This window comes from Apteryx rowi, unplaced genomic scaffold (genome assembly GCF_003343035.1).
Source record: "Apteryx rowi isolate R43461 unplaced genomic scaffold, aptRow1 scaffold_667, whole genome shotgun sequence".
Lineage (NCBI taxonomy): Eukaryota > Metazoa > Chordata > Aves > Apterygiformes > Apterygidae > Apteryx > Apteryx rowi.
Genome location: NW_020450946.1, coordinates 198449 through 226073, shown reverse-complemented (window position 1 = coordinate 226073; position 27625 = coordinate 198449). Strand labels below are relative to the sequence as shown.

General features: G+C 34.3%; 1 protein-coding gene across 12 annotated transcripts in view; it reads left to right on the top strand.

The window, feature by feature from the left end:
- The window catches only part of CCDC91 (coiled-coil domain containing 91), a 123021-nt gene that overhangs the window by 72277 nt on the left and 23119 nt on the right, over positions 1 to 27625 (top strand). For 11 of the 12 annotated variants that reach the window (XR_003256579.1, XM_026085381.1, XM_026085376.1 and 8 more), the window contains 2 exons: positions 302 to 379; positions 16396 to 16503. Coding sequence is in view for 11 of the 12 variants with exons in the window: in XM_026085381.1 (XP_025941166.1) it covers positions 302 to 379; positions 16396 to 16503 (186 nt within the window). In the remaining variant the exon portion in view is untranslated. The remainder of the gene's footprint in view (positions 1 to 301; positions 380 to 16395; positions 16504 to 27625) is intronic. The other variant, XM_026085377.1, reaches the window with a different exon arrangement.

The following is a 27625-nucleotide window of genomic DNA, read 5'->3' as shown; positions in this document are numbered from 1 at the left end:
GTTGTTAATTGTGAAATGCTGATGAGAATCTAAGGAGATGTTCAAATTCCTGACTCAAATTGCAAATCATAGGCAAGCATTTTTATAGAAAGGCAAAAATATTGGAATGTTTCTGTCTGCACTTGAAAAATAAGTTTAGAAACAACTTGAACTGAGCATATATATAGAATATACAAAAGACAAGATGTGTGCATTTTTTCAGGAAAGACAAAAAAATGAGGAAAATGGTTGGTCTTGGCTCAATTAACATGGCTATGTCGGATGCCTATGTTGTAAATAATCTTTCCTTATTTCTGTGCAGGAAAAGCATAAGCAGGAGTTAGAAGACATGAGAAAAGCTGGACATGAAGCCTTGAGTATTATTGTTGAAGAATTCAAGGTAAATGAGTTGTCAAGATAAAATCCAAATAATACTAGTATAATAGTATATATAGTATAGTATAGTATACACACACATATATATATATGTATATATATATAGTATAGTATACACTACAGGTAGTCTTCTTTAGTACTGCCCATTATGTTTGGTCAGCCTCTTTTCATTATAAGACCACCTTTTCAGTTGCTTCTAACATAGATTGGCCTGAAATTTTGCATGACGTATTGTCTCAGTCTATACTTTTTTTGAGGAAAACCGATCAAATGGCTTCTGTTTAAAATTTTGTATTCATGGTTAATATTTCATTATGGAACACAGGTTAAGAATTAACTTATTTTCAAGTAAACAAGTCAAATGTGTTTTTTTTTGTTTTTTTTTGTTTTTGTTTTTTTTATAAAAACAATAGTCTACACTTTTAGGACTCTTATCTTAAGGAATTTATTTTGTTATATGCAGCAGACATGACAGCAGTTACACTCAGTTAGTAGCCAGATAACTGAGTAAGGATCCTTTGTATAGGATTTGTTTAATTTAAGAAAGAAGGAAAATCTGATTAGCCATTTTAGTGAAACATAGAATAGTGGAAGTTATAGACTCTCTTAATACACTTATGCTTAGCCATACATAATGTTGTGCTGAAATATGTCTTCTTCAGGGTTAAAGACTGTGTTACAGTAATACTCATAATTTATACATGGAAGTGATTTTCATTTTCAGTAGACTTATAAGTATTAACTAATTAGTCTCCACAGTACCTGGAGTGTAGATCACCTAAACAAGTCTACTGAATCATTTAAAAGGGATAGGAGGGCAAACCTCTCTTACAGTGTACACAGCCCTGTTCTGTATTCTTGAGTTTTAATAAAACAATACAGATTATTCCAATCAAGTGCTTGTTCATGGCCCAAGTTAGGTTCTGTTGCAATCATGACATCCCTCTGATATCACTCTGCTGTCATTTTCCAGTGCCTTCTTAAGCAGAGTTCCAACATGAGTGAATCTAATGCCAGATGCTGAATGTTTGGTGATAGCCAAAGTATATAAACAAGCCATTCATCAGTTGCCCTAGAAAATAATCCCCAGAAAGTAGTCCTGAGTGACGGTACCTCCCCAGATTAGATATTGAAACTCCATGTTAAACAGCAGTGAAAGAGTTGACTACTTACCTTTACTACCTTTTCCATACTCCTGGCATAGAAAAGTATTCTTACTGGTAAGTTTGTGAAAGGGACTTCATTTAGGCTTACGAAGGAAAAGAAAGTTGCCTTTTTTTCTGCCCCTGCCTACAGGGTTGCTGGTAAGTGGGCCATCTACAAAAAGAAGGCCTCAGACTTGAGAAAACTGTATTCCTGGAAAAATTTGGAGCTCTTTACCTGCCCTGCATATCATACTTTGATACAAGCTATATTGTTCGGTTATGGTATGGTAGGCATCTCAACAATATTTTTTTGTCAGAGAAGAGAATGGCCATCTTGTGGACTGTGGGGACAATGAATTAGGCCTGTCACTTACAAGGTTTTAAGGAAACTCGATCAGAACCTAGTAGAAAGGTTTAAATGGGATTCATCTTGTCCCTGGAAGTTTAGGATATTTGGCAGTCTGTGTTCAACTATGTGATAGTACTTATAGAATCTTTAGGATGAACATATATTTTATATAGAATGATTTGAAAATATTGCTACTGTTATTTATATATATATGGCCAACAGGTGTTACCATACAGATTAGTAATCAAAAAGCTCTTGTTTTCCATTATGTTTAGAGCAAACTATTACTTTTGCAGATTTACTGCAGCAACCTTGTTTCTGTTATATCCTTTTCTTCTTAAAAATGATTTATATTTTTCTGATTGCTCTTCCTTATATTGGGGAATGATTTGTTCTAAAAAGGACAATATTTCTGCACATTAATCTTTCCTTAATATGTTCGTCTTAGGCCAGGAACTTAATCTTAAGACCAAACCTTTTCAGTTTCTGGCCTTGTTGTAATTGATCCTTTTTAGGATGGTAACAGTGTAGAAAACAGAGTGTATTTAAGAAGCTGAAATATTGAATGATCCAATTTGAAGGACTTGTAAGCACTCAAAATTATTCCAGTTATCTTTGGAATGTTAGCTCACCAAATGTGCTGGGAAATCCAGTAAAAGACACCATTAAACACTTTGTAGCACAAGCCTTCAAAAAACTTTGGCCATTGTTAAGCATCTGACATTCTTATGTTCATTTCAACAAAATAAACCATCTATAACACACTGGGGAAAAAGTCAAGAAATTTGTGTTAAAAACATGGGAAAACAAATTAAAAATGAACTTAGTGGCCTGTGTAGGCCAGGTGTCCCCTTCTGGGGTTTACCTGATTTTGTTTAATTTTTGCCTTTCACGTCACTATTTTTTTAAACTTTTATCCTTCATAATTAACTTCATTAAGGATAAGTAAATATAGATCTTGGAAATGATGCTTGTGGGATCATGTCACATTGTAAAATACTTACCACAAGCAGCATAAGAATTTTTCCTTTGCTTGTTTAATCAAGCTTTTGTTCTAAAATTGTCATAGTTCTGTAAATAGGCAAGTTAAGATTTTTTAATCTGTTTTGCTTATATTTCTCACCATATAAAATATCCTTTGGTGTAGGCTTTAAAGAATATGAGGTTACAGGCCGGTGTATTTATTTGGTGGTATTTATTTACTTGGATTATTTTATGCAATTATTAGTCTTCTGAAAGACAGCTTGCATGAATCAGATGGGTGCTTCCTTTTATGGAAAGTCTTTGGTGTTGTTTTTGTTTTGTTTTGTTTTATTGCCCAGAACGTAAGAGTAGACAGATTTGCAAAGTATGGGATATGTAAGGGCCATAGGACTGCCTTTCAGAAATATTTGTGTCAACAGTAGACCTGTGATAACTGTTCAGTAGAACTGAACAGATACCCTCTAACAAACAGAGCAAAACTTTAAAAGATTTTATTACAAAAGAAGTTAATCTAAAATCAGGGTATCTTTTTTTTTTTTTAACATAGTTCTAGCCCTAGTGAAGGACTTAGCTAGTTTTCAGCTCTTTGTCTGAAATACCGCAGCTTGACTTATTCGATTTCCAAGATGACCTACTTGCCCAGAAAGGCCTGACACAAAATGACAGGATTAAAGTCAAAAGTTGTTGCAGGTGTTTGCATTTCACTTAAAACTTCTATACTAGTCCATGTGTAAGTTGCGGTAGAATTAACAGCACAGTGATATGCAACTTGGGCCTTCAAGTGTGTGCCAGTGTGTCCAAAGGAATTTAAATTAGTATGATGCAAATGCAGTGGAGTTGAAGAGACAATATTAAGCTGGGTAAAGGCCTCTTACAGAAAATTTGTGTCACAAGTTTTGACTCTAGTTAATCCTTTTTTTTTTTTTTTTTTAACAGTTAAAAACAAGTGAGTAATATCTGGATCCACTTTTCTTATCTACTCAATTTCTGAAGCAGGCAATTTATTGATAGTTGAGGCATGTGATGATCCAAAGTTCAAAAAGCTATTGATTTCAGTATTGCTCTAACTACTGTTCAGTTTTCAGTCATCTTTTATAAAAGCTTGTTTAAAAAACACCTGGGTTTTTACCTCTTCTAAACTCACCAATATCCTAAGCTCCTTTTCTGCTCCTGATGACTTTAGGACTGTGATACTTGAGAGAGAGAAATTCTTAGAATCTAACTGTAACTGAAGAGTGAATACAGTTTTAGAAAATCTTTGTGTTGAAGTCAGCTTGAGTTTGTCGTAGTGTGCATGTGCGCGTGTGTGTGTGTGGCTTGCTTCTTTTTTTTTTTTTTTTTTTTTTTTTTTTTTAATTCATTGTTTGAGAAATCTCCTTTTCCTTTACTGAACCGTAGTCATCTGGAGTCAGAAAGCTTAACCCTAAAGGTCCTCATTTCAGTTAGTAAGTTTGTCAGTCAGAAAGCTGTAACGCTGTCATTTCTCCTGCTGCCAACTGTCTTTGTGATTAAAAGGAATAAAGGACCACTGTTTCTTTAATTTTAAAACAAAGATTTTAGAAAAGGATCCACATATTGGTAATTCAAGCATTACTTCAACTTGAAATAATTTACTGAAAATTTGTATGATGTATTTTATGGTATAAATATATGGGTGTGTTTGAAATTTTATTGTAAAAAGTGCTTTGAGAGTATGGATTTCTATGCACAGAAGTTAAACTACTCTTAGACTGTTCCTCATCATGTGAGGTTCCTGTATAAGATTTCATAAAGCAGCTGTTCTAAATCTGCTGTGGACCAATAGACTTCAGCACTGGCAGATTTAATAACCATATTTCACCAGTGAGTTAGCTTGTTCCTATGGTATGGAGAGGTTAGTTTAGCCTGAAATATTTGAACAAAAGCCACAAACTTCAAACAATTAATACAGTGCAGCCCAAATCTTTCAGAATTGTTGCTCAGACAGTTTACAGTCAATGATTTTGATTTACTGTTAACAGTAAGAAAGTTTAATTTCAACCAGCAGGGAAATTTAAGAAGGGAAGTAATTTCAGTACTGTCTCCTTTCCTTAGGAATTCTTCTGCAGAAAGTATCTTAAACCATAGCAGCTCTTTTTTAACTCTTTCTGACAGCAGATTCTTAGGATATGCTGTAATTGATAATTTTCTCAAGTGCTTTCATCCTGTTGCCACCTGGATTTAACCACCATTGAGAGCAAAATTTAAAAAGGATATGGGTGTTGAATCAGAGTGCAATAAAAGTTGCTGTATTTTGTGAACCCAACATAAGGTAATAATAATATTAAATTTGAAATAGGTTTCATATCTTCTGGTAATTCTTCACCATCCTGGATAGTAGGAAAATGAATAGCAAAACAAGTTTTAAAAATCATTAAGAATATCTGTTAAGGATTAAATAATTACGAGTATTCAGCTTTATTCATATTGTTTCCTCCAACATCAGAGGCATTAAAAGTACCTGTTTAAACAAAGACTACATAAAATCAGTGCAAATTGTAATAACAATTCCTAGTCTATCCTTCTCACAGGATGCTGTGAATTTATGCTTCTGTACTTTATATAGCAGAGGGTTCGTTGAATCCCAAGCTGAGAATGGCTTCTTAATTCCACCAGTGGCTGTAAGTGTCTCTCTCCACTCAAATGCAGTCTACCACTTCATGACTCTGGACATTAATGAGTCAAACTGCAGCACTGTGCAAAATTACATCATTATTTGTCAATTCCTCACTGCATGCATCTGGAGTAATGCACATCTTGGACAAACCATGTCTGAGGGAATATCTAATCATCTTCAAATCATGCTGTGAAACCTACTTTCTGTCATTTTTCAGTATTTTTTTCTTTTCTACTGAGAATAACTGTATCTATCTCTGCTTATTTGTCAAAAGCAGTAGCTGTGATAATCTCATAATTTGACCCTCTTAGCTGTATACTTTTCTGGAGATGATTTATGCAACTGGATTATTTGATATGCAATAAAGAGGATCTTATTAAAAAAAAAAAAAAAAAAAAGAGAAGCTCAGTTGGTAGGGGACCTAGTTCTTGGCATGGCATTTATACATTCCTATCTTATCTCTGTGCCTGAAAAAAATTAATGTTGTGTGCCATTAGTCTGCAAGTACAAAGAACCAAATATCTGTCTGAGAAGGACAAAACAGTCAATCCCTTGAGTGGAAAGGATGATTTTAAGTTTTGTTTCGAGTTTTATTAGGGGACCTAGCAGAAGTCCTGTATCTGAGAATTCAGAGAAATTACAGAAGAAATTAATTAGGGATGTTGATATTTTACTGGAGAAGAGCACTGGCACTCAACAGTATTTCCTTGGTACTTGTTTTTATTTTGTACAGTTAGCACCTCAGAAGCAATAGTGCTTATGTTAGACATAGCCAGAGAGTATGGTCTTAGAAAAGAGCTGTATCACTGAAATGTCTATATGGTGGTCAATATGGAGTCCCAAATGAGATTGAAAGCCTTATAATATCATGCCCAAATCTTGAGTACTGGGGTAAGATATAGTTATAAAAGAACCTCACTTCAAAGACTCCAGTTCAAGGAAAGTATTTGGGCTGTCCTGCTTTCTTTGAACTTTAACTGCTCCATGAGGCTTATCTATGATTTTACAATGTTGTTACATTAGGCAATAACATCTATACTAAAAGAGGCAGTAGTGAATACGTTGCATTCATTGCATGGGCTCTTTCCGTGTTGTTGTTTGTTTGTGTTTTATTTATTTTTATTTCATATGTCTATTGAATACTAGTTAGGAGAGAATATTTAGCATTCTAGGAATCTGCACAGTAGGACTTTAAGTGGAAGAAGATTTGATCACAAGGTGGTTGGTTTTTTGGGTTTTTTTTTTGGTGGAAATTTGTACTTACCCTTAGTTTGTTGTATGAAAGCCAGTATTATTTAGAAGTCAGATATATAAAATTATATAGGGAGGTCTGACAATGACTGTATGAATGCATATTCTTTTTCAATCAAAAATTAAGTGTTCATTAATAAAATAAGGGGGTTGTTTGTTTGTTTGTTTGTTTTTAAACATGTATTTGACTGTAACCTGACTCAGAAAGATTTAGCAATCAGATGATTTTAAGTGTTTTTGGGGGGGTTGTTTCTTCTTTAGTTTGTCAGTTGGGTTGTTTAGGAAAAAGACTTCAGAAACAGAGGGTATTATCTGAAGTTACCTAAATTGGAAGATGGGTTCCCTCCCTGTACAGGCAATGAAGAGGAAGGGGGGATGCCTAAGTCAACCGCAATATGTGTATCTTAACAATAAGGGGGGAGGCCTTCCGTGAAGGTACACGGAAATTTTCATCCTAATTATCTTCCGTTTGCTATCGGTAGCACTTATGTCTTAACAAGTATCGTTTATTATGAAAATATTCAAATTTGTTTTCACTGACTTTCTCTTCTGTGAAAGTTCATAATCTTTGGAAAGGTCTAATAAAAAATTTCTGCATTTATTTTCTTACTGTGCCTCACACATTGCTTATTTTACTGAAGTTTATTACTTACACTGCATTTCAGCCTTTTAAAACATTAGGAATTCACACTCTTTAGTTGTTTTCCTGCAATAGGGCTGTTCATTCTGGCATGCTTTCACTGTAGGCTATGAATATAATGCAGTCTTTTGTCATGAAGAACTGATGTCTAGAAAAGAAGGCAAGATGTTTCTTGTCATTTCTACATAGTAGCAGTATTCAAATACAACAGTGATGGAACTATTGTAAAAATATAGATAAATATTTTCTACAGAATTGTGATAAAAGAAAAAATCAAAAAAGTCTCAGTTTTCCTAAAAGTCTGGCTAGAAAAATATTTTAATATTAATGAAAGCATCGTAATATTTCGATCATAAAAATCTCTTCCTCCTTTTTTACTAATAATATTTGTTGTGTGAGATTGTGACTATATAACAATAACTAAGATGGTAAGTCATGATAATACTTGAAAGTTTTGATTAAAAGTGAGTTTTGCTATTTGTTTTTTGCAGGAGTAGGGAAAACTGTTTTGTGGAAAATAAATCCATTAAACTCAAAGCAGTAAAACTGAGAGGTCTAGCTAAACAGGTATTCAAACTGTAGTTGTTGATCATTACCAATGTACTAAAAACAGCTGTAGAATGAAACTGGAATTCTGTTATGCCAATTTATAAAAATACATTAGCCTATTCTTCTATTTGGTTCAAATATCTCTTACAGTATGTCTTTGAAACACCTGACTAAAACTCAGTGCACACTGTAAATAGGACATTGGTTAGTGAAACTGTAAAGCTTCTTCATACCCTGATGGGTTGATTTTCTGTCAAGAATAACTCATGAGAAGAATTTTCCACAGGAAATACTGTTCAGCTTGATACGTAAAATTTCACAGCAGGAGCTGTATTTAAGCTTTGTTAACATGCTATGATTATGAGTGGAAACAATCCAGGAAATTCAGTTTCACATTTTCTTTTATCTCATTGAGAGCCCACTTTATTGTAAATTGCAAGTTCACCCTGACCCAAACAGGAATTTAATTGCTTCAATTTTTGGTTAATATTTATTTGTACAAAAAAGTCTTTATTTCATAGCACCTATATGGGAGTGTGTCATTTTCACTTCAAGGAAAGCTCGTCTGACAGTAGCCTGATAATAAAAATATACAGTGTCTTGGATTCTGTTGAAAAAGACATTTTTGGAAAAACTTTGAAATAGTTTAGTTTATATGATATGTGTATGAGCTGATAACTGAGTTATGATACAACCAGTCAAATATTGTGGTTTGTTGAAGTAGTGTATCATCTCCAGGATCAGGAAAAAATGTTAACTGTTTCCTCTTCCCTGTTATTGACTAATAATTCAATAATTGGTTAGGAATGTTATCTAATATTTTGCCCTCAAAGTAGCAGGAACCAGATACTGGTGGAGACAGAATACTGAATTAGATGAATCATTGTATGATGCTATAAAACATAGCAATTATTATGTACTACTGCTGAAATTAATGCTAGTATTTATTGTTTTTCATATATTTGAAGGATGATATGCTTGGTTTCCGTAGGTGGTTTTATTTTTAAAATATTACTTGTTTTGACTATGCTGACTTAGAAATTTTGAAGTAAAGCAGATATTTGTTGTACTGATTTATGCTTAATTGCCAAAGCAAGCTAATGATGCCTGAGTGGTGGGAAGAAACTGAAGAGTCTTTTGGATTTACTCCGTTTTTTTGGTACTGTACTTTTAAGTATCTCATATTGGTTAATGCAGCAGCCTGCTCATCATGGTGGACATCTCTTAGTAATGTTTCATGTGAGTTGGTCTATTTTTAACATTTTCAAGCAATATTGCAATTGAGAAACTTGTTTCTTGCAGGGTTTAGAATTGCTTTTATACTGTTTTTTGGAGGTGATGAGGGAGGCTGATTAACTCTACCGTGGTTTTCTCTTCCTTTTTTGTTTTCTGAATAATCTTTTTCTGCCAGAAAATGTAGGGGGATGAGAGAGAGAGAAAGAGACAGAGAGGGAGAGAGAAATTTGGCAATTTGCTACTTTTAGGGAATTGGGGATGAATTTGGGGGTAAGGGTCTCTATTTCTGCTATATAATTCAAGAAGTATTCTCATAAATTCTGGCTCTTGGCCATGCAATAAATCCTTTTTCTGGGCAATCAGCTGTGGTTTCTATTGCCAGTAGAATTTAGACAATATGTGCTAGGGTTGGGCAAATGGTTTTATATTAAAGATGGGCTGGAGTGGTGGCTGTGCTTTGGTTTTGACAAAATCTTAGTCATTTAACTTTGTCCTTTCCAAGGACAAGCACAAACTTTAGAAAGCATGAAGTATTCTACACTTACAGCTTGTAGAAATAGGGGATAAATATCTTTGTTCAATCTCAGTTTAAAAGTCAGAAAATATGACTCCAACTGGACAAAAGCACAAACACATTTGTTTCGTCTCTAGTCTGTATGCAGTGAAAGAAGTCTCTAGTGTTACCACGGTACACAGTTTGCTGTCAGTTAAGTTCCAGGACAACCTAACTGTACACAGGAGCACAACCTTTAGCACTGTCCATGTTTTTCTAAACTTGTGATGCAAACCAAGTTTGACCATTGGTAAAGCACATATGAGAGTAAACAAGATACATATTCCAGATACAGAATCTACTAATATTTACTCCACAAGGACACCCCATAGTGGTTATGGATAAAGTTCTTATGATGTTTGGATCTGGTTTCAACTCAGTCTTCCAAAATATCCTTATACAGAGAACTTAACTTAGTTTTGAGTTTTATATCTGAGTTGAAACGAGTGTTTGGCCCAATGTACTCAGGTAAATTTGATTTGTCTTGGCAAAAATCCCTTTTATAAAACTAAGATATACTTGCTTTTAAATATTCGAGCAGAGCAATTAGAAAATGTTTTGTACCAAACCATTTAACCTTTGTATGAACATTTAAATGTTTGAGGATTTTTATGAACATGGTTTTGGAGAAAAATAGTTGCTTGTCACTGCTTTTTGACCAAATATAACTTACTAGCTCCCTTAAGCCAGTGTAATTTTGGAAAGTAATTCTGATTTTAGGGGAATCAAGTATGTATGTGGTAGTTTGGCATCCTTTTCTCCCCCCAAACACACAACTTTTTCAGTTCTACTCAAGGTTGGGTTGGATTTTATAGCCTTCATGGCTAGAGTATGGTTTGGGGAATAGAATAAGCAATGCAGTAGCAGTTGTGCTGTTAGTTTATTGTAGAGATGTCCCATTCATGTTAGTATAATTCAAAGGAAATGTATATTGTAAATCCAGAACAGAATATGCATCAACAATCAATAGTTACTTTTTATATTAATGCATCTAAAGATGAACTGAAATAAAAAATAGCAATAATCTGGCTTTTCTTGTGAAGGTACTGAAGACAGTTTGAACTGATGACATTTGCAATTATGTATTACTGGCCTTTAAAATGTGAACACTGATCACCTTTTGATGACTTTCTTATGTAAATCATTTGACTACCTAATTTTTGTTCTAGAAAACATGAGAAATCCACAATCTAATTCATATCTTTGTCCCTCAAAAGAGGCGGGCAGGATATCTAGAAGTCATGTATGATTTATTTTTTTAAATGTGCTCTCAGCCTTTGCTTTATTGCTTGGTGAGACCCTTTTCATCTGTCATGAAACAGTTGGCATAATTTGTAAATATCTGTTAAGATGCAAGAATTTGCAGCTTATTCAAAATGTTATTCTCCTCTTAAAAGGGACTTTTATATGGGACATATGTTTTTATTTAGATTACTCCTGGATCTTGTTATGTCAAACTTGCTCTATTTATGAGAGCTTATGGATGAGAAACATCACAAAGTCACAGACAGTCAGAGTTAAAAATGGAAACCTCTATAGTTGCAACAGACAAAATGCTAAGACTTGTTCACCAGTGGATTCCATATTATCAGGAATTAACTTTTTCAATCCTGAAGGACTCAGCTATCCAGTAATTCAAAACTATGGATAAGCAGTGACTTGTCTGGCAGCAGTCATTTTGGCAAGTATCAACCATTCTGTTGACTTATGAAACGCAGCTGTAGATCTTGCATGGTAGGAGAGCTGTATGTCACACTGATAGTAGATTGCTCCTCCAGTTGGACCTTTTGACATTGTTTTTACAGAGAGGTGTTGATCCTGTTTGTGTTGTTTAATTGCAAGGCTGATAGTGCCTTACTGTAGGGATTTGAAACATTGAACATTCAAACACTTTCATTGCCTAGAATACTGAAAATCTCCCTTCCTACTTTTGTTTTTTATGTGACCCTTTTCTGTCTCTCCCCCTACTTCCTACACTGCAAAAAGATTAGTAAAATTAAGGGGCCAAAAACAAAGGAGGAGCAAAATAAATGTCACAAATTTTTTATTAAAACAATTGAATTCTATTTTAACACTAATGTTCTTCATCAAATTTATGAGAACAGACACTTGACATATATAAGACCTTGGATTTTGTCTGCAACACGTATGCTACTTTACTGTGTCTTTGCTTCTTTCTTTGGACTTTAAAATTATGACTTTGTGTCATCTTTCAAGCTGTAGATGACAATCTTTTCTTACATGTATTTGCATTTTGTATGTCATTTAAATAACTGGAATTTTGATCAGAGTTTTCTTCAAAACAAAACAAAAAATCCTACAAATCAAACTATCTTTTTCTTTTTCTGACCTATAAACCAAGATAGGTATAGATTGAAGTCTGAGGCTTTAAACTTGACTGAATTAAATCTTTGACTAGCTAAGATTATGCCAAGTTGGAAATGAATTATGCCTCTGAGCAAAATCTAGTACACTGTTATCAGTTTGGACATTAATTCTTGGTTTTCTCAGTCAATGTTTTTTTTGTCCAGTTTAGTCATGGTAAAAAGTAATATGATACAGCAAAGAAGGAAATGTTAAAAAGCCAAGAATAAAACTTTCAAATTTAATTCAAACAAGTGTAGCTGATTGCCTATTACTTGGAGCTCTAGTGGTGGTGTTTTTGTTTTAACTTCAGAAGTCTGAGAAAAGATGTGACTGTTCTTATTTTAATATACCTAAATATACTTTGATTATTCAGTACATAGTCCTTCTAAAGTCTGTTGTTTGATTAGTGGAAAGGCATCAGTTCAAAAAACAATGATGTAGCTATGATCATAACTATTTCTATAGTGAATAGAGATTTCATTCACCTATGGTTTTGAATTCTAAGCAAACTGCTTTAAAGTAGCTGTGTAAAGGACTGTGGTACCTTAGATAAAATGACTTTTATGAGTGGTGGAAAAGATGTTTGAGAGCCACGGGCAAAGAAGATCCAGTAACACCCAAAAAGTACCACCGTTTGTCTGGTTCTAACAGAGACCTAAAGGACAAGCTCAGTTTTTGTTAAAGGCAAGTTTAGTTAGGGCTGTGTATCATGTTTCGTGCTGTCTGAGGAAGAAAACCAAAAATCAGTAGTAGACACTTGATATATGTAAAGAAATCCTGAGGAACTGAAGCTATCACTACTTCTAGAACTGTAACAAGTGTAGATTTAGATAATAATATGATAGGAGTGTAGCAACACATCCACACCTGAGATTGACGCCTCCTGTTGTCACAGTCCTGAAACTGGCTGTTGGTACAGGATGACCCTGTGAAAGTTCATTGTGCAATATACGGAGGGAGAAGGAAATTACCAAGAATACCCATATTGAAATCCCACCCTTTGACTTTATGCTAGAGATGCCATAGGCTACATTCTGCTCTAATCTTATTTGAAAAGATTCCATGAGCTATTGAAGGATGGCTGCTGCTTCAGGAATACCATGCCATGTTGATATTAGGTCAATGACCACAGATTTATGGAACATCAGCCCATTTGGATAACATGTAATTAATTTGGGAAGAAAGTGATGTTTGAGCAGTGACAAGTAGCTGCCCAGAGTACCAATTAGTTAGACTTCTATTTCCTTGTACTGAAGAAAGCATCTTAAGAGCGTAAGAAGCATAAGTTAGAGATGCCTATCACTGAATAGACAAATGTATGCAACTCTTTCAGAATAATCTACTAAAGTTATTAAATTTGCCAAAGCAGTGGATACCATGCATCTCTGCTGTATTTACCCCACCAAGAGACCTTAAATAGCTGTTGTGATCAGATAAAGAGCAAAATGTCCTAATTTTTTATCATTTGGAAAGATATTCTTTTATGACATCCTTATGTTTATCCATCTCTCATGACATCCCCACTTTCTGTGGTCAGCTAAAGACAGGCAGATATAGACTGTTGGCAGTGAATGTAGTAGTATCGTAGGCACCACGTGCATGTTAAATAAGAATTAAAGGAAACTATGTCAAATCTGACATTTTAAAAAAAGTTTTCTTTATGATAATTTATAATAAAGTTTGGGACATGCATTTAATAACAGTGAAGAATAATGAAAGAGTTTAAAGGCAAGATACACCTATATTTGTCAAGCAACGCCATTTGTCTATGACACTTTTCATACCTAAGGTAGAATTTCTGTTTTATAGAAGCTCCTTATCTTCTAGTACTGACAATTATGATCAGTCCTGAGCATAAAAAATTCTCTGAGAATGTGTATTCTCTCATGAAAATAAAAACATTCTACACTTTAATACATAATAAAATAATAAATAAAAAATAAAGAATTTAGCATTGTATTTTGATTCTAACACATGTCTTAAAATCATAGGGCCAGAGAATCTTCAAATTATCCGTGAAAGGGGAAATATTATTTTTATACAAAGGAGTTATTGTTATTTTAGAATTTTATATGACACACCTCATTTTGTTTTAGGTCACTTAAAATTTGTGCCTTGGTCAAAATAATTTACATTATTTTCACTCTGTAGATTCTGTCTTTTAAATGCCTGTCTCTTTGACTGCTCTGCTGCATCTCTCCATAGAAAATAAAGATTCGTGTCTAGCCAGTTTTCATGGCGCAATAGGGAAGCCATCTCTGAAGTTCTGTGCCACGTATAGTAATTTTTCTCTCTGTCTCATGACTGGGTCGCCTAGTGGAATACTCAAACACAGGGTCAATTTCATGTTGCTGTTCAAGCTATATTAGTAGTGTAGGTGATGGAAAAGGAAGATTTTTTTATTTTATTTTTTATTTTTTAAGATAAAATTTTAATTACCTATTCCATCTAATGGGTAAAAACTTATTTCCTACAAAACAAAGTTCTTGCTACCATTTAATAGGAATATAACAGTCACTAGATAAGCTCCCATAGTAAAGTCTGTAAAGTGACTCTACCCTTGGTGTGAGCAAGAAGAAACAATTTAAGAAAATACATTGCAACTTAATGACTGTTCTGTTACTGTTTTTCTGGGATGGGATCAGAATGTTTTTCCTTTTGTGCCTCCCCCCCCCCTTTTTTTTTAATAATGGAACAATTCTTGTCACATTAGTTTAAGCAAAAAAAAAAAAAAAAAAGAGAAAGACATTCAAAGTACAGACTTTTTTGCCAGTGATACATGGCAATTTCAGTGTATACACAGTAGGATTCAGCTAAATATAGAGTTTCACATGCAGAAGTTATACTCCTTTGTGAGTTAAATTTTTTTGATTGTCTGAATTTATATAATACAAGAAGTGAAGGTAGCTGGAAAGAAATTGGCTTTTATGAAAGTAAACTTGTGACTAGTTAAATACCCTGCAAAAGCCAGAAAACTTATTCTTCAATTAAAGTTTATATGAAGTACAGTCTATTGTTTGTTAACTTTCAAATTTTTCTGAGCCTGTGTTGAAACTACTGTACTATAGCACTAGTGATATCCTGAAGAATCCTCATTTTGGCAAAACAGGCTAAGTAGTGGAAAATGTGGGAAGATAGTTCAAAAACTGGCAAAAGTCATTTCTATATAATATTGTTGTGCTGTGTGTTTGTTGTTTTTTTTTTTTTTAAGTTTTCAAAATTGCATTTAATGTGTGTGTTATGTTCCATCAAGTAAATATATTTCCAAAACAAAGATTATTTGAAAGATGGGACTTTTTTATTTTATTTGCTTTGTCTCCATTTGGGCCAAAGATCTGTTTTCTATAAAACTCATGTCTGTTTTAACTTATACAGTAATTTCAGCTAGTTTGCTATGTTGATTACTAGTTAAAAATAGTTTTCTATAGTGTGTATAAATAGTCCAATGAATATTTGGAAAATATATATTTTATAATATTGAGGGGAAAAAAAAAAACCCTGTATAGCACATGAGTTAAGTAACTCCTGAGCAAAAATAATAGCATTGTTTTAAGGAAATCAGAGTGCAATTCCTTCAAATGGTGATTTGGTTTTTCATATATTTGAATTATTTTTTTCTTTCTGCATGCAAATGCTGTAACTTCTTTAGAGTTCAGTCAGGTGCATGTGTGCACGTAGACATGTGTGCAAACACATGCATGCATACCCACAGAATTCCTAATTTCATTATCTTCTTGGTATTGTTTTGGTACTTTAACTTTCCACACTTTGACTTCCACTGCTTCACATTCAAGTGTGAACTTCCCGGGGGGGGTTGTTCTTTTATGTTTTAAATTGCTCAGAATTTCCATCTGCTTTTACTTGACTTGTGGTCATGAAGATGATGCTTGGCCCATGGGATCTTACAGCGTGCCGAGAGGATGTGGAGTTTTGTCAGCCAGTGAAATATGTCTGGCTTTTTTTTTTCTTTTTTTTTTCTTCTTCAGCAGCTCTCATATGCTTCTCTTCTTGTGTGGTCTCACTAAACTGAGTATATTTAACAGAAATACTCTCTATCTTCTGTGTATTGCTCTCTTTTAAGAGACTGTGTATAGGAAATCTGAGATCCAAAAATTTTTAATCCTGGCTATGGGAAAATATAAATCTAAAAACAAAGTGGTGTTCCATAGAAAGGTACTTCAATAGTTGCACATTCTGAATTTGTAACAGCATTCCACGTTCTAGTTATACATAAGTATATGGTTGATTTCCAGTTTCCGATAAACATCCCAGTTATATCTTTGTTGAATATTCTGTTCTTTCTTTTTGCAGGCGCTGCTGCAGTCTACAGTTCAACAGCGAGAAGCAGCTATTGAAAAACAGTATATACTGACAATTGAAAAACACTCTCACAAATGTGAAGAACTTCTTAATGCTCAGGTATGGATGTGTACAGACAAGTATACATAGGCTATCTGTCTGTCGCATACATATCATTATCTATGTATGTATGCAATACAAAAAGCTTCATGATTTTCTTTTAGTTTCGGTTCTTTTCTATTTATTTGAGAAAATATGAACACACATGATCACCAAAAAAAAAGTAATTCACCTTGCGTCCTCAGCATAACAGTAAAGATAAATATTTGAAAAATGCACAACAAACAATAGGTCTCTGTTTGTGGGGATCCAAGGTATTTTATGACACTTAAACCCACTTAGCAAAAATTCAAGAAGATTGTAGCACTGAGGAGGAGGAATCTTAGAGCAATTAAATGCATACTCCTTTAATGGCTGTCATTTTCTGTAGCCTTGGAGAAAACATGCAATAACTTAATTTTCATATTTAAATGTAACATTTGATTGTATGGGGTTCACACAAATTATTGGTCCAAATCTTTTGATTCTTTTTAGGCAGTAGACATACAAACAACTGTTGTTCAAACCTATTCTCGTTTCATGGAAATCTTGTATAAAAATAGAAAAAAATATTAATATGAGGAATTATATAAAATTCAGAAATATATATACATAAATATGCTTATATAGTGCTTACCTTTACCACTTAACATTGCTTGATGATTGAAGGAGCACTGCATAACAAGTACTTGAAGTCACATCAATTACTGATGAGTATCTGGAGCATCTGAACAGTGTAAACCTGGCTGGTTTTTGAAAATATCTTAGTTTGATTTAAGTACAACTCACGAATTGGAATAATAACTGTGATTAGTAAATAAGTTTTTTGTTTTGTTTTTTTAAGTCAGTTAGTTTTCTAATAGCATTCTAAGGTTGTTTACATTGTAATTAACAGTTACTTTTCAAATACCATGAGCAGCAATTCTACTAAAAATGGAAAGAATAATAGTTTGTTTATCAGTTTAACTTTCCTGGAGTAAATTAGACCTAAACACATCAAAAGTCCATTTGAAATATTCCACCGTTTTCAACAGTATTTTATGAATGTCTGACTGTTATCATATCTGTTAAATATATCACAAATATATAAGCATCTATATAAACAGTGTAACAGAAAGAGGCATAACAGCTTGGAGAAATCAGTTCTGTCTTGCAAGAGGAACATACTGCACAGAACTACAGAGTTATGCAATGCATACCCTATAGCTATGCCTAAAAAGGAAGTAAAAATGGATTTTTATAAAATGTTTTGTGTTTCTGAAATGAATATATTGTGTACTGATTTACTATAACCTTCTGAATGTTAAAAATGAGTGAATCTCATGAAATCTGGAAGCATTATAGAACAATTTTTTGGGGGTGTACTTTCAAATTTAGCAAAAATACTGTTCGATGATATGTAACATTTCAAACCACCAGTTGGGGACAGAAGTGTGCGAACATTCAAGAAGTTCAAACTTACCTGGGGATCTAAATGAGATGTTTTTTTCAGTAGAACTCATGAATGTGAGGGGCCTGTTCTTGGCTGTAGGACAGAAAAGTACTTCTGTTATAACACAGGAACCAGTTCACATCATGGCTACATTTAATGTAACATAATATGACTTTTGGACCCCAGAAAAGGCTTACTTTTTGTTTACAAATTTCCAAGTATTTCTTATTCAACTCAATCAAGGTTTACTATCTCTAACTGTGATATTAGCCTCTGGGATTTTGAAGCCTAAGCAAGCAGATAAAATCTGTGAGTGTTTATGATAGAATTATCAGTTTTTATAAAATAACACTTATGAATTTTGTTCAGTCATAAAAGTTTGTTGGAAGAGGTCTGAGAAATGCATACTATGGATTTTTTTAATATATCTGTTTTTAAATGTATTATCTACTTATGTGTGTGTTCTAGCATTTGTTTTTCTCCAAGGCATTTGTTCTGGGCTAATAGTTAAGATTGCTGACATGATGACTAATGACTATACAGCAAGTTGATTAATATTCTTTATTATGGCATTGTACATACATATGTATGTTTATATTGAGAATTAAAAGTATTCATCTTGCTTCATTTGAAGAGGCTTTATGCCATAGCAGTAATCACACAGTACAAGTATGCTCTGAAAATAAGCATAGCGCTGCTTTTGTTGTTTTATTTTAATATTCTTGTTTTACAAGCAGTATTTTGCCTTCACACCATTGAAGCAGTTTCTCCAACCTTCTAAATTTTTGTTCTCTTCTGCTTGCCATTCCTTCCAAATTTTCTGCTGTTCTATTTTGAATTCCACAAAACGAAAGGTATCTCATGTAGTTTCATGATTCCTTTGTTATGCTTTCTCCTAACCTCACTCCCACCTTAACAGTATCCTGCTCCTACCTTCCTAAAATGGCTCTTTGGGAAAGAGGAAATGCTGTTTTTTTTCTGTGCTAGTATTTAACTAATCATTAGAGTCTATTCAAGTTTTTGGTATTTAAGCTGTATTTTCCCTGGGTGTCAGTGATGGAGGTATATGGTAAAAGCCTATCTGGAAAGCTACCATACTCCTGATGTATTCCATTTACAATGCTGTGACTTCCAGGCTAGGGGAAGAAGTGAAAGGCCCAGTTCTATCTCAGTTTTCTGCTAGCCAAATTTCTGGAGTTAATCCTTGTGACATGCAAGATTTTCCACCATACTAATTAGCTATAGGTAGCATCATTATCAGCTTCTCCTTTCTTTTCTCCTCCCCTCCGAGAGCGAACTGTCAGCTCATTGGCACAAGTTGTCTTTGATTATGTACAGGCATACCTCAGAGATACTGCAGGTTTGGTTCCAGACCACCACAATAAAGCAAATATTGCAATAAAGCCAGTCACATGAATTTTTGGTTTCTCAGTGCATATAAAAGTTATATTTACAATATACTGTAGTCTATTAAGTGTGCAATAGCATTATGTCTAAAAAAACCAATGTACATACCTTAATTAAAAAATACTTTATTACTAAAAAGTGCTAAAAGTGCTAAGCCTTCAGCGAGTCATAATCTTTTTTGCTGATAGAGGGTCTTGCCTCGATGTTGATGGCTGCTGACTGATCAGGGTGGTGGTTGCTGAAGACTGGGGTGGCTGTGGCAATTTCTTAAAATAAGACAGCAATGAAGTTTGCCGCATCTGTTGACTCTTCCTTTCACAAAGGATTTCTCTGAAGCATGCGATGCTGTTTGATAGCATTTTGCCCACAACAGAACTTTTCAAAACTGGAGTCAATCCTCTCAAACCCTGCCGCTGCTTTATCAACTACGTTTATGTAATAGTCTGAATCCTTTGTTGTCATTTCAACAGTGTTCACAGCATCCTCACCAGGAGTAGATTCCATCACAAGAAAACACTTTCTTTCTTCATCCATAAGAAGCAACTCCTCATGCATTAAAGTTTTATCATGAGATTGCAGCAATTCAGTCACATCTTCAGGCTCTACTTCTAATTCTAGTTCTCTTGCTGTTTTCACCACATCTGCAGTTACTTCCTCCACTGAAGTCTTGAACACCTCAAAGTCATCCATGAGGGCTGGAATCAGCTTCTTCCAAACTCCTGTTAATTTAATTTTGACCTCCTCCCATGAATCACAAATGTTCTTAATGGCACCTAGAATGGTGAATCCTTTCCAGAAGATTTTCAATTTACTTTGCCTAATTCCATCAGAGGAATCACTGTCTGTGGCAGCTATAGCCTTATGAAATGTATTTCTTAAATAATAAGACTTGAGAGTGGAAATGACTCCTTGATCCATGGGCTGCAGAATGGACATTGTGCTAGCAGGCATGAAAACAACATTAATCTCATTGTACATCTCCATCAGAGCTCTTGGGTGACCAGGTGCGTTGTCAGTGAGCAGTAATATTTTGAAAGGAATCTTTTTTTCTGAGCAGTAGGTCTCAACAGTGGGCTTAAAATATTCAGTACACCATGTTGTAAACAGGTATGCTGTCATCCAGGCTTCTTTGTTGCATTTATAGAGCACAAGCAGAGTAGATTTAGCATAGGGGGGCTAACTGGGCTTAAGGGCCCTAGGATTTTCGGAATGGTAAATGAGCATTGGCTTCAACTTAAAGTCACCATCTGCATTAGCCCCTAACAAGAGAGTCAGCCTGCCCTTTGAAGCCAGGCATTGACTTCTCCTCTCTAGCTGTGAAAGTCCTAAATGGCATCTTCTTCCAATAGAAGGCTGTTTTGTCTACATTGCAAATCTGTTGTTTAGCATAGCCACTTTCATCAATTATCTTAGCTAGGTCTTCTGGATAACTTGCTGCAGCTTCTACATCAGCACTTGCTGCTTCACCTTGCACTTTGATGTTATGGAGATGGCTTCTTTCCTTAAACCTCATGAACCAACCTCTGCTAGCTTCAAACTTTTCTTCTGCAGCTTCCTCACCTCTCTCAGCCTTCATAGAATTGAAGAGAGTTAGGGCCTTGCTCTGAATGAGGCTTTGGCTTAAGGGAATGTTGTGGCTGGTTTGATCTTCTATCCAGAGCACTAAAACTTTCTCCATATCAGCAATAAGGCTGTTCAGCTTTCTTATCATTCGTGTGTTCACTGGAGTAGCCCTTTGAATTTCCTTCAAGACCTTTTCTTTTGCATTCACAGCTTGGCTACCTGTTTGGCACAAGAGGCCTCGCTTTTGGCCTGTCTCAGCTTTTGATATGTCTTCCTCACTGAGCGTCATCATTTCTAGCTTTTGATTTAAAGTGAGAGACGTGTGACTCTTCCTTTAACTCGGACACTTAGAGGCCATTGTGGAGTTATTAATTGGCCTCATTTCAATATTGTTGTGTCTCAGGGAATAGGGAGGCCTGAGGAGAGGGAGAGAGACGGGGGAACGGCCAGTCGGTGGAGCAGTCAGAACACACAATTATCCATTAAGTTTGCCGTCTTATAGAGGCGTGGTTCATGGCACCCCAAAACAATTACAATAGTAACATCCAAGATCACTGATCACAGATCACCATAACAGATATAATAATAATGAAAAAGTTTGAAATTTTTTTTTTTATGTTCAACTGTGGAAGTGACAGTTGCCATTGGAAGTCCATTCCTGGAGTGGGTTGAAAGGACAAGTTCCCTCAAAGTCATTGACCACTGTAATGGACACTTCCTGGTTTAAGTGGGGACAAGTTTTTTTTAGGGCTGCTGGGTTTTCAAGGAAGTGCATTTTCAAATCAACGTTTCACAAAGCATGCCAGACATTCTCAGGCTATATTCATGGTCACCAGTTTCATGGTGTCCTTCATCACTGAACAATTCCTCTCTTCTATGCCAGGAAGCAGTCAGGTTATCGAATGAGTGTTTAGGAAAGGAATGCGTATCAATTGTACCTTTCTAGGACTTGGTATCAGAGAAGACGTCAATGGGCAACATGTCAGTTTGTTGTAAATGGGGAAATAATGAATTTCATTGTTACATTTTTCTGAGACAATAACCTCTTTGATATTGCCATGTGAAAATGAACACTAACTTTGATCTTGTGTTTGAAGTCATTTGTTCTATTAAAATATATACTGAACAACTTGGTGCTATGAAACTTTTTGATCAAAATACACTGCTTTGGAAAAACAAATGCCACTGACAAGAAAACCATCCAGAAAGCTTTACATGAAAAATTGAAGGGAATTTGAGTTGTACAAGGTATTGGATTCTGATTTCACTGTTTATACCTCAGAAAAAAACAGAGTATCAGATCTGTTTAAAAAAACAAGTAAAAGATGTAGAAATATATATATATATACAATAGAAAATTTCAGTACTTCATAAAATGCAGTCATATGTACAAAAGCAATTTAGTAGAAGTGTTTCAACGTATAAAGGCAGATACTGTGGTGTTAGGCCAAGCTAATTAGTATGATGGTACCCCGTTTTGACTTCTCATCCCTTTTTTTCAAAATAAGGAATTTTGGCAATAGATGCTCTCTTTTATATTTATGGAATAAATATCCTTTTGTAGTGGAAAACAAGGTCATTATTTGATTAAAATAAAATCTGTTTGTTCCATCCTCCAGCTTTTTCAGTGGTTTCTTTTTCGAGCTAAAGAAAATCAAACAGACCTTCAATTTTAGCATTTTATCAAATTATAAGGACTCTATTTTGTTTTTCAAGAAATTAGTGTCTATTTTTTTTCTAAGCCTAATTTCTTCTACGCTTGCTTTGGTATGTTTCTGATGTTCTCCAAAAATAAAAAGCTTCTGCTGCAATTGACAGTAATTTTTAAAAAATAGAATCCATTCAGGTTTGGATCTCAATGCGTCAAATGATCTGAACATAGTGAAGAATGGCGATGTAGAGATTGAGTTGTAAATTGCGCTACACTGTGTAGTTATTTGATGATGAAGAATGCAGAGGAATTGAGACAAATTATAGTTTTCTTCTTGGTATCAAGTTTTCTGTCTTGTTCTGTGTTTTCCTAAGTATGAGAATGAAAGATACCAAGCCAAGTGTAGGAGTCAGTATAAAACGTATAGAATTTTTGCTTTATTAATAGTTGCAAATATCAGTAACATATTAATGCTATTCTCTCTGCTTTTTAGTTATGTTTTTCTTGCTGAGAAAGATGTCATAATTAATGGGTGGGATGTGAATCCTTTTTTCCCCTATTATAATTTTTCCTACTTAGTAATACAGAGAGAGATTTTGAAGTTAGTATGGTTGATATCACATCCACTATTTAAACCCCCTTCTTTATTAGTGATACAAATTGTAGAGGGAAAACACTTCATAGTTTGCAGAAAATGATTGCAGTAACTTTAAAAAGGATATCCCATAAAAGATGCTAGAAAAAGATGGAGTAAATCAGCATCTGTTATTTAAAAGTGTTTACTGTCTAGAACTAGGATATTGTAAGGAATTTTCTCATTAAATTCTTAGACCCTGAGCATCATAAGGTAAAGAGATTATCTGTTTTCACTGTAAGCCCTAGGAATGATGATTTATCAAAAATTTCTCTTATTATTTGATCAAGGTAGCTAGTCCTAAAAATGTAGTCTATATCATGATTGGTTGAGATATTCTATTTAAAGCAGTCAAATGATCAATCAAAATAAAATAGAATCTTAAATACCTTCAGGAAATCACTTGTCATGTATGAGAAATCTTTTTCTCTGTGTACAATTACCTTGCTCTTTCCTCTCCTTTCTTGATGGTCTTCTTCCTTACTGTCTTGTAAACAAGCTGAAGGGAAGCAGGCATTCATGGAGGGAGAGGAACGAAGGTACATATGGAATCAGATTCAAATCACACAGTCACTAAATTGTGACTTGACAATATCCCTCTTTTTCTCAATGTCTTCTCAAGGAAGCAGTAGCAATCAGAGATTGCTTATCTTGCATTTTATTAATCTGGATATTTTCCATTTTGGTTCATGTGAAAGAAGAATACAGAAAGAAAAGTAATAAAAGCGTTTAATTTTGTAGTTCAAGTGCATGCATAGTCTTCGCCCATATCAGTCATCTTTTCTTCTATTCTATGAACTTTTGCAAAGTTCTTTAAGCCTGTAGTTTTCTTTTTATAGAGTATATTGTGGTGAAGTTTTTTTCCAAATTTTAAGAAGCCAAAGCAGCTACTAGTGTAATTGATGAGACAGAACAGTACTAAAACAGTGTCACACAAAAAAGAACTCAGTTAAAAGTTCCCTCTGTGCTTTTGCATATTGATTTTTTTGTGATGATTTTATATGAAACTATTAAAGAAATATCACGTCTGTAGATGGAACAGCATTTTGAGATAAGCTGAGTTAGCCTCATGTCCTTAATTCTTTTCCTCTCTATATCATGATGTTGGCTGTAAAAGTGCTTTGTATTCATGGTTCTAGCTTGATAAATAGTTGTTCAAAGTCTGTTTGGTGGTGCTTGAAATTTTGCAGCAATTCTTTGGCACATACTCAAAAAAGAATTTTTAGCTTCATTTTGAAAACAATTTGCCGAAAGGTCATCCCAAACAAGTTCCATTTGGTGGAACTCAGTTTTTTAAAATATATGAATGCTCTAAAAATGGCTTATATGTGAGCTTGTGGGCAAGCAGAAATTTGGTGTGGCAAAGGTAATGAGCTGCTTGTGCGGGAATGTGATAGATGCCTTACCTTCTCCAGTGTTTGGATGACGCATTTGGATGTGCTTTGCATTTTCAGTAATCTCCCCACACACACATTTTCTGAAATACCAAATGTAGAATTTACTTCTGTGTTATATAATAAATGAATGTCTGTATGCAAGAGAAAATGTTTATTTGTTTCAGCAACTTAGTTCCACAATCAGAAACTATCATTTTCTATTATTTCAATTTTTTTAATATCTACTTGTCACATGCAGCATCTTTATATGATAATGTTTATTCTACAGATCTTGTTTGATTTTTCTCTTATAAGCAAAGAGGTTCTGTGCTTCTTTCTCTGTTAATGGTAATAATTGCGAAACTTATTTCATGCCTTATCAGGAGCATATGCTAATGCATCTGCATAGCTAATTAGAGAATTTGGAACATATGCATTTTAAGAAGACAGTAGTCAATTTTTGCAGGGAGAGCAGTAGGTACCTGCAGAATCCCAGTATATAAGAAAGACTGAAAAAATGAAGGGTGCAGTGGATATCATCTTTCCGGTTCATTAATTCTAAATATGTATGATAGGTCTGGAAATTCTTGAGAGTATTTTTCATATTGCTGTCTTTGGGCATTTCTGCTTAGTCCTCAAAAATCTTGCTGTTTCCTCATCTGGGAACAACTGTTTGTTCTTTTGCACCACAACAATATACTTCCTATCAGTCATTCTCATCATGTTTTCCTCTAATTCACCTTGCATCTAACCTCTCATCCTTAAACACAGTTTTTCTAGATGTATCTTTTCAGGTCTGTCTCTCTTCTGCTGAGGAGGAAGTTAGATTGTCTTAGAACTTCTTGATTCTGTGGTAGTTCTTCACTATGTAAAGGAAAAAAGTACTTAAAAGACTTCTCTTGTCAACTTGAGATATTTACTTCCAAATGCAGGATATCTCCTTGATTTCTGCTTATAGATAGCTATTTCAATGCTGGAAAGACACACGTCCCCTGCACCGCCACCCTCCCCCTTCCCCCCGCCCCGAAAAGTTTAGTTCATCCTAGCTCTGTGCTTTGGTTTTGATGTGTTGACCTTATATCCACTTATTGTTTAGTGTATATCTCCCAAAGTAAAAGTTGTATTGCTAATATCTAAAAAGGCACATGTATTTTTTTTGGGGGGGAAAAAAAAAGTAAATCTTTACCAAAGTCTTCTAGCTTCATTTTGATCTGTCCACTATCACAAATAGTTAAAGGATGATTTTGCAGTCCCTTTGCAGTGTTAATTTAGACAGGATTCTTTCAGAGTCTGAAACAAAAATCTTATTTGGACATTGCGTTTGATAATCTAAGTTAAATCTTTCTTGGATTTGTCAAATTCCAGTTGAAAGTAGATCCTGAGTGTGTGGGATTTTTTTTTTTTTGCTACCTTTTGCTTATATTTTGCTTATATTGCTTATATTTTCCTTAAAATCTTTGTTACTTGTTATGAATCTATATCATCTACTCTCATCAATACCGAACAAATCAGTAATATAGTATGATTTTTCTCTTCAATTATTTTTGTCAGTTACTGTTCAAATATTTTTTTCTTTATTGCTATCTTCCATTACTGAATATTTTGATGTTTAGATTACTCTTATTTTGGGAATTCATTCCCTTTTATTTTTTCTGATAGATGGAACAAATGTGCAAGGACTCAAACAGGAGATGCACCGGAGCATGAAAACAGAAGTACTAATGAATACTTTTCTTTCATTTTTTATTAATGTCTTTTACCTCTGTATCCTAATCACAGTTACTTTTCTTTTTTTTAAATAGCCTCTATTACCATGTAGTTTTTCTGAGAAAAGTATTTTCAGTATCAGACAACTCTGAATAACTTCTTGTTTTATTTATAAACAATAAAACGCATGTGACAAAATATTTTAAGCCTGGTAGTAGATGACTTGCTTTAAATTCAGTCCCTGATGTTCCTCAAGTTATACACGTTCTTCAGCATACAGCTGGCTGGAACTTTGAGCTGGAGTAGTAGACTTAGTTATCTTACTACCCTTATTATAATTTTTCTTCATATTGTGCTTGGTGTAACTTTTCTTTTTGAATAATGTTTTGCTGGTTCCTGAGCTTTCTCTTAAGGAAGTTTCACTGTCTTCTTGGCCACTTAGACCTCAAACTGGCAACATACAGTTCAACCATGCAATAATAAGTTATAATTTGAGGAAGTGGAAATATGTAGCAGATGTTGGAATTCTTCACACAGATTTTCCACCTTGTGTTGCCAAACACTCCAATGCCGCAGATAGTGAGGACAGTGTTGGAGTGTAGGAAACCAGTTGTGATTACCTGATCTTTGTTTGACATGTGACTTAGACATAGGTTAGAAGTGGTGAAGAAAAGGTGCAATATAAAGTAGTGTGACATTAAATATGGTTGGCTTTTCTACAAGAGCAGAGAAGTATTACTATTATTTTATTAAGGCTGCCTTTTTCCTCGATATGATATTTTGAATAAGATATTAAAATAGACATATTTTAATAACATTACCTCAGGCTTGTAAATGGCAGTTAAAATTCTGTTTTGATTAATATTTAATAGCTCTTAAGTGAGCATCCTGAAACACTTATCTAATTTTCCTTGAACCAGACAGAATCATGACGCCTTAACTGCATATTTTTATTATGTCATATCCATCTCAAATACAGATAATGAGCTTTTTCCCATGACCTGTGTTATTTATTCCTACTGTTAGATTCCTTCATGAGAAAGTGAAGTAGAAGTAGAACTTGGTGGGTTAAGAAGTTTTCTCGTTAAAATGTTCCTACTGATGAATAAAGGACTGGAATATTTGCTAACTGTTTCTATAGATAATTTTTCCCAGATCTTGAAAATGAGGGATAGGGATTGCTCTACATCCATATGTAATAAAGGCAGAAGAAAAACTTAATTATATGAAGGTGAGAGGTGAAGTCTTAATATGGCTGTGTTTTTTTTTCTGTTAAACCACTGGCTAGAATGTAGTTTCTTTAGATGAAGAAGTTTGATAGATTTTGTTACAAGAAAAATTGATCATTCACTGGGGTATAAATTCAGAAATAT